This window comes from Dama dama, chromosome 23 (assembly GCF_033118175.1).
Source record: "Dama dama isolate Ldn47 chromosome 23, ASM3311817v1, whole genome shotgun sequence".
Classification (NCBI taxonomy): Eukaryota; Metazoa; Chordata; class Mammalia; order Artiodactyla; family Cervidae; genus Dama; species Dama dama.
In genome coordinates this window covers 12,391,348-12,404,557 of record NC_083703.1, presented here as the reverse complement: position 1 = coordinate 12,404,557, position 13,210 = coordinate 12,391,348, and the positions used below count along the sequence as shown (strand labels likewise).

Sequence of the window (13,210 nt, the reverse complement as noted above, 5' to 3'; positions counted from 1 at the left end):
AAAAGCTAACAAGGACAAAATATTTGCAAAGGAAGCAACTGACAAGGGATTAATCTTCAAAATATGCAAATAGCTCTTGTAGCTCTATGTCAAAAAAAAAAAAAAAAACACCCAAAAACCCAGTTTCAAAATGGGCAAAACAAATAAAAAATAGAAATGGGCAGAGGACCGTGATAGACAGCTCTCCAAAGAAGACATACAGATTGCCCGTAGGCACATGAAATGATGTTCAGCATCACAAATTATCAGAGAAATGCACGACAGACCTGCAATGAGGTATGACATCACACTGGTCAGAATGGCCATCATCCAAAAGTCTACAAATAATAAAGGCTGGAGAGGATATAGAGGAAAGGAAACCCTCCTACATTATTGGTAAGACTGTAAATTGGTACAGCCACTATGCAGAACTGTATGGAAGTTCCTTAAAAAGCTGAAAATATAATAGAACTACTGTATGATCCAGAAGTCCCACTCTGGAGCATATATCTGGAGAAAACTAATTCAAAAAGATACACATACTCCAGTGTTCATTCCAAACTCCCTTCCCATCCAAGGTTGCCACATACCATTGATCAGAGTGGCCCGTGCTATGCAGTAGGAAAGACGATTGAGTTTTCCACCTTGGATCCATCACTTACTGTCAGATGGCTTTGGTGAGGCTACTTAACCTTCCCTGAGGGGAGCAGCTCCTCAGCTTCTGCTGGAGGAACCAGGAGATGGGTTCCCCTCTGTCCCCTCCCCGGCAGCACATTCCTTGGCCCTGGCCCACTGGTACTTTGTCTTGTCCAGGCAGAAATGTTTAGGCCTGAGTCCTGCTCCTCTTCAGTCGAGAACCTTCATCATTAGCCTTCCTCTACTCACCATCCTGGTCAAAGCTTCTTGGTCCCTGCTTTTCCTCCTATCAGACGCTCTTTCCCCAAGTAAGCTAGCTTCCCTGTTAACTCAGTTGGTCAAGAATCCACCTGGAATGCAGGAGACCCTGGTTCGATTCCTGGGTCAGGAAGATCTACTGGAGAAGGGATCGGCTACCCACTCCAGTGTTCCTGGGATTGCTTGGTGCTCAGCTGGTAAAGAATTTGCCTGCAATGCGAGGGACCTGGGTTCTATCTCTGGGTTGGAAAGGTCCCCTGGAGAAGGGAAAGGCTACCCACTCCAATATTCTGGCCTAGAGAATTCCATGGAGTGTATAGTCCATGCCTTAGCAAAGAGTCAGACACGACTGAGCGACTATCACTTTCACTTTTCATGCTTTTTATAAATGGCCTTTATTGTATTGAGGATATTTCTATTTTATTGTATTTTTTAAAAATCATGAATGGGTTGTGAATTTTGTCAAGTGTTTTTTCAGCATAGTCTTACTTTTACTTCTTACTTGAATGTTGGTAGATTTGCTCTCTGAATCCATTTGGTCCTAAGCTTTTAGCTTTTGGGAGGTTTTTTTTTTTAAAATTAATATTTGAATCCCCTTATTTCTTATTGGAGTGTTGAGTTTTTCTACTTTTTCTTGTTTTAGTCTTGACAGATGGTATGTTTTTCAGAATTTATCTAGGTTTTCCAGTTTGCAATTGTTCATCAATAATAATGGTCCCTTATGATTATGCTTCTTTACTTCTAAGGTATCTGTTGTAATGTCGCTTTCCTTTCTGTTTCTTTCAGTTTCCTCTCTTTCCTTCTTACCTTAGGTACGGGTTTATTGATATTGTTTGTTTCTTTCAAAAAATGCATTTCCAGTTCTTGCACATGCACACTGGGCATTCTGGCACACGGGCAGTGTGTTTAGAGGTGTCACTTAGCAACGATCATTCTGGGATGCAAGATTCCAAACCGTTGAGCTTCCCAGCTGGGAGGTTGTGGCGGGACGGCTCTGGCTTACCTCTAGTGCTCGTGTTGGGTTTAGGGGACTGCGAAGAGCCGAGGGGGAGTTGAGGTGTGTTTGGAGTCTGTAGGCTCTGCGATGAAGAAGCTTTTTGGCTTCAGGAGTAAGAAGGGCGTGTCACCCTTCGGCTCCTCCATCAGCCTGGGGAGAGACAGAGGTCATCATAAAACCAGCTTCCAGCCCTGGTACCACATCCGAGACAAGGACCTCAGAAAGATCCACAAAGCTGCCAGCGTAGGCAACGTAGCTAAAGTGCAGCAGGTCCTGTTGCTTGGAGAGAATGGCTTGAACGAGAAGGACAAGATGAACAGGTAAGCGGGGAGGAAGGGCCTGGCAGGGGTCCCTCCTGTGAGTTTCCCCTCCAAAGCTCACAGACACCTTTGTTGGATCCAGCGCCCCACAGACTTGATAGGCTGCAAAAGCCTTAGTTACTTTCGGACCTGCTAATAATTCCCCTCATAGAGCACTTTACTGGTCGTTTTAAAGTTATTTAACTGAATGTCAGTAATCACAGAACTGAAATGAAACATGAATAGCATCTTTTTTTTTCTTCTTCCTCTTCCTCCTCTTCATTTGTTGTTATGCATGCGTTAACATGATCTCCTCTTGAGTAAGAGCTCTCAAGTTGTATAGCCCTCAAGAAATCTTCTGGAACTCCTAGCTCTCACATTGTTTTTCTCATGTGATTTATGAAAACTCTTCTTCCCATTGATCATCCATTGTGGATATTGGCAGTGGACAGATTTTTGATGTTGTCGGCATCTTATTTTTAATGTACACATTTTTATACCATAACGTTACATATTACAGAAAACTGCATAGTGAGAAAATAATCTCCATGGCAGGTCAACTTCTGAATTAAAAATTCTTCAGATACAATGCAATATCTGTTTTATATCAGTGTACGCTTATGTGTATATGTTCCTTGCTGAAGGACCTTAGAAGACAGCTTTGAAGTAGGAAGCTGGCTGTGTCCTTGAAGAGGAGGACATTTTCCTAGGGTATATGGTCTTTCCATGTTTAAACTAAAGAAACAGATCGTGGTTTTAAAGATTTTGGGTTAGACATGCTGTCTTTAATTGTTGTGATGAAATTAAAAGTTTTGTGTAGGAGGCAAAGATTTGCCCTTTTAGATATCAAAATTTGCTGGATGACATTTTCTATCAGAGAAGATAAATTATGTGTAGATGGTGTAGAAATAACCTGGTAACTATTTAGATAAAAGTAACTAGATATTTTTATCTCACCAAAAAGTTTCGAATAGAGTATGGATCAAAAATTTTAAACACACAGGGTGAGAAAAGTACCAGAAGACAACTGAAATTGCTATTTATACATTTTGCACACTGACCAAGACCTTCTTTTTTTTCTAGTTCTACTGGTTATTAACCTTAATATTTTTTTAATTAGATGGTAATTGCTTTCCAATGTTGTGTTGGTTTCTGCTGTACAACATCATAAATCGGTTGGGAATATACATATATCCCACCCCAAGGACCTTTCTAAGAGTGATTTCAAAGGCAAGAATTGTGGAGTTTGCTGGGTTTCGGCACCAAAAACCAAAAAGAAGAAAACCAGAAATCTGAAAGTTGATTTAGCAACCCCCCAAATTTAAAACTGTCTGTAGAGCAAGCTATCTGTAGGGAAGTCGGATGAGCAGACAGGGCTTGTCTTTCTGGCACTCATAGGAATGTGGCACAGATAAAAACAATTTGTCACTTTCAATTTAGTGTAGAATTTTTTGTGAGGATTGGTATCCCGTGACAACTTTCAGCCTTTTCAGAAGTCAAGGGAATCTTGGGAATTTCCTGGCCGTCCAGTGGTTAAGACTCACTGCTCTGGGCCCAGGTTTCAATCTCTGGCGAGAGAACTAAAATCGTGCAAGCTACAAGGATATATTGTCCAACATGGGAAATATAGTTAATATTTTATAGTCACTTTAAATGCGGTGTAACCGTTCACAGTTGGGGATCACTGTGTTGTGCACCCGTATTATATAATAATATATAATATGCATCATCTCTAAAGAAACTTAGACGAAAACCCCTCATGGTTATTAGACAACCGGAAAGACGAGAAATGAACAAACAAAAATGCTACAATTTACAGTTATAATGTCTGTGAATTATAAGTTATATTCCAATGTCAGAAACGTTAAAATGTGAGAAAAGGAGCATATTAGAATCATCGAAGTACAATGTTGTCTCTAATCCTCTAAACATATCTGCAAAGGAGGCGTAATGTCCTTTGACTTCATTCAGACGTTGTCCTTGTGAGGTGGCAGTAGTAGTAGTAAGTATGATAGTATAATCTAACAATTACTAGCTGTGATCTGTGCCGGGCACAGTTCTAAACCCTGTGCATGGGTCTCATTTAAGCATCGCAGTGCTGTCCTGTGAGAGAACCACCCCTCTCTCTCCATTTTGTTGGTGAGGAAATTGAGGTACAGAGAGGGTGAGCTAATAAGTGACAAAGTCAAATTTAAACTCAAGTTGAGCTGAATCTCAAGGTCTCGCGCATTCTATTCAAGTAGCCTGTTCTTTCATTACTGTGTAAGAGGAGCTAAACCCACTCCAGTGTTCTCGCCTGGAGAATCCCAGGGACGGGAGCCTGGTGGGCTGCCGTCTATGGGGTCGCACAGAATTGGACACGAGTGAAGCGACTTAGCAGCAGTAGCAGCAACAAGAGGAGCTAAACGAATAATATCCTGCTCTTTCTCCAGAAGAAAGTGAAATATTTGTTTTAGAGGCATACGAGTACTATGCTGTTGAGTGTTTTCAATCACACACAGAGTTGTTTGTTTTGAAACAGTTACACTACATTTTCCTAAGAACTTGTCTTGCTTCCGTAGGACTGCCCTCCACTTGGCCTGTGCCAATGGCCATCCAGCAGTGGTGGCTCTCCTCCTGACGAGAAGATGCCTGCCTAACCTCTGTGACAGTGAAAACAAGACCGCGCTGATGAAGGTATGGGGCAGCGAACCATGTCCACACGAGATGGGTGTGATTTAACTACTGAGACTAACAATGAGTTGATCTCGTTGAAATAGAGGGAAGTGGTGAACTTGTGGGCTATTTCCTTTGAATTCCTAGAACTCACACTCTTGTTTCTTGGCACAACGCTGACAGGCCGTAGAATGCCAAGAGGAGGAGTGCGCGACTCTCCTGCTGGAGCACGGCGCCGACCCGAACCTCACGGACGCCAATGGCAACACCGCGCTCCACCACGCTGTCTTTTGCCAGAATATATCACTCGCAGCAAAGCTGCTTTCCTATCACGCCAATATAGAAGCCAGGAACGAGGTATAGCTCAACTAACTTTATTGACAAAATATTGGCAAAGCATTTTTCTAAACTATAGTGTTTTATTGATAACAGGATGTAAATAGATAGACTGAGTAGTGTCCAGCAGGCCCTGTTACCATGGAAACAACTCCAAAGCCAAGTCAGGGGTTGGGTGGAACATGTCAGAGCCCAGAGAAAGGGCAACGCTGTCTCTCTCAGCCACCTTCTACCCCAGAAGGAAGATTTTCCCACTAGAAAGTGCTCAGGAATGGGTGGTAGGCTCAAGTCCTACAAAAACTGAAGGCCTGGGGAGAGTGAAGTGATGTGGTGGGTGGCTGCTTCCAGGGGCTCAGGGAATGGGCACAGCTGCTGGGGGAGGGATGGGGGTAGGAGGAAGGAGAACCAGTGCCCAGCAGGGGGAGCTGGGGGGTGCAAGTGGGCCAGGGAGGCAGCAGGCCTGGAGCCCTGAGCCCTCCAGGAACCCTATTCTGAGATCCGGTGAAGTGGGTCAGGTCATGTTTGACACCAGCCAGGGCGTTCACTTGTGCTGGTGACCACTTGGTTCACCAGGTACACACCTCGGGTCTCCCACACTCAGCCCTGGGGGGCTGCTCGGCAGGGCTGCAGCTGAGTGTGGGGAGCTGGTGATGGTGAAGCTGCCCCTTCTGCTCTTTCTCCTATGGCTGCAGCCCCGCCAGGAGCTGCAGAGAGAGCTCCCCCACTCTCACAGCTGGGCGCAGTTTTCCTTGTTTGGAAGCTCCAGCCTTCCCTGAGTGAAAATATTTTGAAAGCACTTGATTGTCTGAGATGTCACTTTAAATCACGATATTGCTCAAGAAGCGTTAGAGAGCGAAGCGTTCTTTTTTGTGTTTATGGCAGATATTTGTGATAACACAGCAATTGTTAAAGGTAAAACTTTTTCCAAGTATTTTTCCCTTACTGAAAAAAAAGTTTTTTTCTAATTAGTCTAAAATAACACAGTAATGCAAAATTTGCCTTGGGGAAGTAGACTTTGTCTTAAAACTCAAACAAGCATTTGACAACATAATAGAAATGTTGCTGTTGTTAACACATTCCAATTTTATGAAAAAATGATTTATATAAAAATGATTTCTCTCTCATTGCCCAAGGCTTCAGAGGCTAAAAGGAAAGGAAAAGGAGCGAGCAGCTGAAAAACGCAGATCAGGCTGGAATTTTGGCAGTTGGGGAAATGCCAAGAAGAGGGTTTTGTTTTTTTTTTTTAATATGTATTTGGCTGTGCTAGGTCTTAGTTTCAGCATGCAGGGTCTAGTTCCCTGACCGGGGATTGAACCCAGACCCCCTACACTGTGAGCGCTGAGACCCAGCCACTGGACCACCACAGAAGTCCTGAGGTTTTGGTTTTGTTGTTTTCCCCCTTCAGTTTATGTATTTTGGTAAGGTGCTTTTCAGTTTCAGGTATAATAGTTGTTATTTTGAGAAAGAGATTGAATGAGTTGGAGACTTGCCTAGGTATCAATTTTAGGAAGACTCTGCAGAAATCAGATCAGCAGTGAAAAGGTGGTGATTAAGTTGGAAAGAAGAGAGAAGAACAAATATTGAACAGAAATATTATCCTATTCTGGCAGAAACAGCCAGTTAGATAAGAGTCCAGACTCTGCTCTCAATCTAGAAGGTCTTGATGGAAAGGAAGGGGTTTATAAACAATGAGATCAGGTTGCCTTTTGTGTTTATTAGTCCCTGTTCTACCATTATTTACCCAGGAAAATTTAATTCTGTTTTGATGACTCTTGCCGCTTACACTCTTCTTTTCTCTTCAAATCCTCAAGTAAGAGAAGGGATTGGCCATGTGGGTTAGAGATGAGACTGGAATGTTTGCTGGGCTAATTCTCAGCTAGATTGTGCTGGTGAAAACCACAATCCGTTGGGAAAGTTTATAAAAATTACAAACCTAGGCTGTTCCCTGAAGATTTTGATGGAATAAATCGAGGAAGGCCTGGACTTGTGTATTTAGAAATATTTCCTTGAGATTCTGATAGGATCCTTGGTGAAGAACTATGGAGTGATTAAGTATAATTTCTAGTGCACCTATCTCAAAAATAAGTAATCTATAGAAGAGTTGGAGTTTGATCAATGCTAGCTACTTCCATCAGCTCCCTCCTTTGCAGCAATATTAGCCTGACTTTTTCCTCTGCCTCTGTGATTGAGAAGTTAAAAGGAACATTTTTGGCAATATCTATTGGCTTGAGTGATATAACTCCTTTTTCTTCCAACCACTAATTATTCAGTGACACTCCAAGAGTCTTTAGAGATTTGCTCATGGCCAAGTCACTTCATGTGTAGAGTCTGACCCTTTAAGAATTTTACACCTTCTGTTACCAACCAGGTCATTAGGTCAACAATGTTTGTTACCAACAGGGTTTTCCTGACTGCGCTAACAGTAATTCATGAGCCTTCTTTTGGTGTCAGCAGGACAGACTCTTGCAGTGTGTCTGTTAGATTTGCTGAGCCCTGGCATAAGCGAGAGGACAGCTTTAAACATCAAAACCCATGAAGTTAGTCCAGATGGGGATTGTTTGAATCATTTAGTTTCAGCAGTCTTAGGAACTCACTAACCATTTGGTTAATAATCTGGGAGAATTCTAGAAAGAGATTGTAGTTTTAACAGGCAGTGGAAACATTCTTCATGTGGGAATTTTGAGTCTTGTTTTTTAAATTTATTTTAATAAAATTATGAGTCAATAGCAATTTTTATTACATATTGAGACCCACTTTTCTTGTGAACCACATGATACTCAAGAAAGGAAAGCTTTCACATACAAATATTTGCTTTATACCCACCTGTTTGGAAACAGCAAAACGTTTTTTTTTTTTTTCTTCTTTTTTTTTTTTTTTTTAGCAAAACGTTTTAAAAGCACAAATGGGCTACAGACCAAATGTGGTCCTTGGTTATGTTTAGCTTACCTACCTCCACAAGCTGAGTCAACATTTAAAATTTAGCAAACTCACGCTGATGTCTGTGTTTCAGGCTTCTCAGAGACCCAAATCTGGTCCCCCTTGAGCCCATTCTAGTGTTTGGTCTGCATGTGGAGGCTTCCCCTTCTGTATGGGGCATGTGTTTGCGGGTTTGCCAGCCTCACCTGGCTTTTTCACTTAGGTCACCAGGTTTCCCCCTCCATAAGCATTTGAGTTTCCAATTCTTGATTTATAGTTTATTTTGATAACTATTTCAAAGTTTTAAAGACAGCCTAATTAATCTGTAATTGATTCCATATTTTAAAAGAATCTCTTAAGGATGGGATTGAATTTTTCAAATTAGAATTTTTAAGTTGGTTGTGGCGGTTTCACACTGAATGAGTCTCCCAGACACACAGGATTATGAGAGAGAGCGTGGGGAGAGTTCACGGAAGAGCAACTCCCCGAGAAAATGCTGAGTGCATATTTATTGGTAACTTACCTTGAAATCCTTCACTAAAAGCCATAAAGCAAGACAGAGACCAGAACTCTGGGATTCAGGAAACTTCTTCCTGGAGGTCTGGAGGTCATCACATGAGAGCCGTCAAGAAAGGTCTTTGAAGATAAGCGGTGTTTTTCTGCATCAGACAGCATCTAGCTAATGCTGACCTGTCAGTTTAACTTAAGGGCGGGGGAAGGAACAAGCAAAGGAGAATGAGTAAGATTAAATTTCAAGAGACTTTGCTGAGAAAGCCGAGAAACATGGTGCCCACAGTTGGTTTTTTTGGACGAAAAGAAAACAACCTTTCTCTTTGCATGTTCATGTAGAGGATAACATTCCCATTGGAATGTCTGTAAACCTCATGAGGTTACTCTTGGTCATCCTTGGATAGGTTATGCATGCTACAGATAATATGATGTATTCCTGCCTCAGCATTGCTCCTAAAATATGCAGCTACTAAATCAAGTAGCTAATTGGTTCTGTCTGGAGGAGTGTTGAGACTGGTAATGGAGCAAGTAAATACTACAATATTCCTGATAGATACTATGATAGAAGCAAAGATCCTTGGAACCAGTAAATGTTGAAAGTGAGTTTTAGAGAATGACTCTGTGGTTCATCTTTGGAAGAGGGAGAGGAGGAGCATTTTATTCTTTCCCTTTTCAAAAGACGTATTTGGCTGCACTGGGTCTAGCTGTGGCAGGTGGGATCTTGAGTTTCGGCACTTGGACTCTAGTTCCCTGACCAGGGATGGAACCTGGACCCCCTGCTTGGGAGCTCAAATCTTAGCCCCTGGACCCCCAGGGAAGGCCAGGAGGAGGAGCATCTTGAAGAGATAGAAGGTGCGCCGGGGGAAGAGGAGGAGGGGCTCCCGTTTATTTGCTTTCTGAATTATATGTTTAAGTTCAGAGAATCTATTGCATGATTTTCAGTTCAGTTTAGAAATAAGTTAACTGGGTACATTCGAAATGGTTTTTCCTGTTTTACAGGATGACCTCACACCACTATTACTGGCCATAAGTGAAAGGAAACAGCAAATGGTGGAATTTTTAGTAAAGAAAGAAGCAAATGTACACGCGGTTGATAAGATGAAAAGGTACAGTTGTTCTTTTTCTTTTTAAAAACCTTAGTGCTGTTCTTGGGTGCTAACATCAAGATAAAGATTAAATTAATAAGGTGTCATTTGTGATCAACACTTCATCAGTTAGGTAGAAAACCAATTATTCTGACTGGGAGTCGTGAAAAACTATATAGCAGAGATATATAGCAGGATTCATATTCCTTTATAATATTGAGTGATGTCATATGCAACCTGTTCTTTTTTCTGGTTGATCTTGTAGGAGCTGAGGGATTTCATACTAGTTTCATTAGCTTTATACAATATGGATTCTGCTTTTTAGTTTACCTTATGACAGTATCGAATTTCTTAATTCTTTTATAATGATTGTTTAACCTCTACTTCATATATATTTTTCCTTAAAAGATGCATACTAAACATAAAGGACTTGATTTTGTCTTTTGGGTGACTCTTTGCTTTCAATTACTTTCTTTGAAAAATACTGATGTTATTAGATTGCAGAAGAGTCCTTCACAGTTTAGTGACTAAACAACAACAAAAAGTGGTTAGTAATCACTGTCACCAGATACTGTGGGCTCATCAGTTTTTTTTCCCTTTTTATTTCTAGTACATTTTGATGTTTTCATTTTAAATGAAGGTAGAAGGAAGAATGATAGGTTTAATTGGATAAACAGTTGCTTCAACAAAGATAAGTCAGAGGTGGATGACACAGACGAAAATGATGGGCTTTACATTCAGACTGGGTTCAGCTCCTAGCTTTCCTCCCTGTTAGGGTTATGACCTTGGGCACATTACTTATCATCAGCAAATAAGTTTCCTGATACAAAAGGGCAAATAGTAATGCGTCCTTGAAAGGTGGCTGTGCGTATACATAGTATTTCATTTAGTGAAGAGCACATGCTTGTCCACATCATTAAGTGCCACGGTGACTATTTTTATTTCCATTATTGTTAATATTTTTGTTTTAAGCCAGCAAATAGCCTTTGCTTAACCCACCCTCTAGCTGACTTTGAAGCATAATATATCAGACTAAGGAGGAAATGGGGGATTCGTTCCTTAAATAGTCACCTGCCTCAGATAAGTGACCTCAGCACAGTTTCTTGTCCATCAAGGACTTTGATATTGTTTTTGAAAAGCATTTATTTATTTGACTGCGTGGGGTCTTAGTCGTGGGAACTCTCAGTTGCAGCATGTGGGATGAAGTTCCCTGTCCAGGGATGGAACCTGGGCCCCCTGCCTTGGGAGCCTGGAGTCACAGCCCCTGGTCCACCAGGGAAGTCCCTCCCCATCAGGGACTTTTGAAATAGCAAGTGCTGCTATGTGCCATCCCAGTGGGACAGGAGGCTGCTCTTCCGTCGCTTCATTTTAGCCTTGGAGGTCATTTACAAGGATGTACACTTGAGCGTGTAAATGGTCAGTTCTTCATGGGAGGGCAAGATGTTACCTTGGTAAAGCACATCAAACCAGCCGTTTCTGTCAGTTCACTCAGCTTCCTGAGGGTGACGTCGTCTCTGTGTTGTTGTAGAACCGCCCTCATCCTTGCTGTCCGTTACGAGTCTATGAGTGTCGTCAGTCTTCTCCTGCAGCGAGGTGCTGACATCTTTTCTCAAGATGTCTTTGGACGGACTGCAGAAGAATATGCTGCTCTGAGTGGTTTTAATATGTAAGTGTCCACATTAAAGTGCCCATGATCACTAAACTGCCGCCAAAAAGAATTTTCACTGTCACTTGTTACATGACCAGTGAGAGTTTTCTGTTCGGTGCAGGCAGCTTCTATCCTGTGGGGGCACCTTTCCTTGGGTCATAGGTTCCCTGTCATCCTTCCCAGAGTAGTGGGTGTCAGCTTGCCTGAGATTCCATAGTTACATGGAGGGTTGGCCCCCTCATGGGGTCTGTTTCCTGCAATAATGAAAATCTTCCAAAGGATTTATCTGCCTCAACCGTAAATGTTTTCTGAGTCTGTCTCACAAGGAACCCATTCACCAGAACTCCTTAAATCTCAAGTAAGTTAGTTCAGAGAGGAATTCAGAGAGGTAAGCCCTGCCTGGGACTTGGCAGTATCCACTGTAAGAGTAGGGTTATGTCTTCCACGTGAATCAGAGATGAACATGGAGATTAAGCATCATTGTCAGAAAGATCTGCTGGTTGAGAGTTTGAGCAGGTAGAGAAGGGAGAGTAGTGGTCCAGGCCAGGTCTTGATTGTGATTAGTTTTCTGTGCTTGGTGTGATTAGCTGCAGTAATGGGGGATAATTATGTTACCTAATGTAGTGAGTTCATATTTTATAAATAAATGTAGGTACAAATTATATAAGAGCTGAGATTCCCTAAATTACAAACCACAGAGAACACTAATCACCATAATTAATAACAGTTTCCTGAAACCCTTGAATGCTAAACATATAAGAAAACACACATTGGTTTTACTTGGAATTCCAAAGTAGTTCCAACAATAACGATCAAGAGCAAATTATTCCATTCTTTGACTGTTTCTGCAAGCATTTTGGGGATATATTATCTCATTACCTCCTCTTAATCCCCTTGTGAAATAAGGCAGTAAGATCCCAGTTGTGGAGAGGATGACTTTGAACTCAAGAGAAGCAATTCTCTCGGAACAAAGAGCAGTCGGTTACAGAGCTAGGATTTGCGAGTTGGAAAGAGTTTTCATATGCCAAGCTAAATCTAGTTAATCTACTGAGCTCTATTGCCCTCAGTTCATGACTACTTCATCTTCCTTTTCTTTCTCCTTTAAATACATGCTAAATAAAACGTGGTAGAACTTAGAAACTTGAAATGTATGGGACAATTGTAGTTTTGATATTATCGCTGACATTGTCTGAAATAATCTAAGAATTTAACATAGTTGGTAGTTTTTTTTCCTATTAGTGTTCAAATATTATTTATCACATTTTTAACACATAGCATTTGCCAACTGATCTCTGAAAATAAAGAAAAGAGGCCTAAAACTCCTCCCGAAAAGAGCAACCCAGGTACGTCATCTGATAATAATGAATTACTCTTGGTGATTCTACCATAGATAAAGTAGGAGTGAGGAAATTTCAATAATCAAAGAACTATGATAAAATTAGTGTAAATTGCATGTGTGTTGTTAAATTAATTTCTTAATAGTCTAGTCTTCAGAATTGTTAAAGAAGTTAATTGTAGGTAATTTAACATCAGAGACAGTATTGTCTGAGAAGCTTTCCATGTGTTTAATTACAGCCCCTAAAATCCTGTATTAGATTTTTATGTACATTACAAAAAATGTTTGAGTTAGTATGATATATATTTCATCTGTAATCCTATTATAGCAAATTGACTTCTTATAAAAGTGGAGCTTTAATTTTTACAAATAGTTTGCATTTAGTGAATGAGTAGTTATTACTTACTGTGCAGTGATTGGTCTCATTAAAAAAGTTACCATCGTTTAAACCGGGAACCTCAACAGTCCCTTCCTGGTAGGATAAGAAGTGATAAACAAGAAGAACTGCAGTGCTGAACCAGTGTGCAGCATACCAGGAAGAGATTACTTTCGGAA

At 41.1% G+C, this 13,210-nt stretch overlaps 1 protein-coding gene across 1 annotated transcript in view; it reads left to right on the top strand.

Moving 5' to 3' along the window:
- Window positions 1-1,957: 1,957 nt before the first annotated feature.
- The window catches only part of LOC133045271 (ankyrin repeat domain-containing protein 26-like), a 35,503-nt gene continuing 24,250 nt past the window's right edge, over window positions 1,958-13,210 (top strand). The window contains exons 1-6 of the mRNA XM_061127557.1: window positions 1,958-2,190; window positions 4,731-4,845; window positions 5,008-5,181; window positions 9,586-9,692; window positions 11,200-11,337; window positions 12,595-12,662. Of these exons, the coding sequence (XP_060983540.1) occupies window positions 1,958-2,190; window positions 4,731-4,845; window positions 5,008-5,181; window positions 9,586-9,692; window positions 11,200-11,337; window positions 12,595-12,662 (835 nt within the window). The remainder of the gene's footprint in view (window positions 2,191-4,730; window positions 4,846-5,007; window positions 5,182-9,585; window positions 9,693-11,199; window positions 11,338-12,594; window positions 12,663-13,210) is intronic.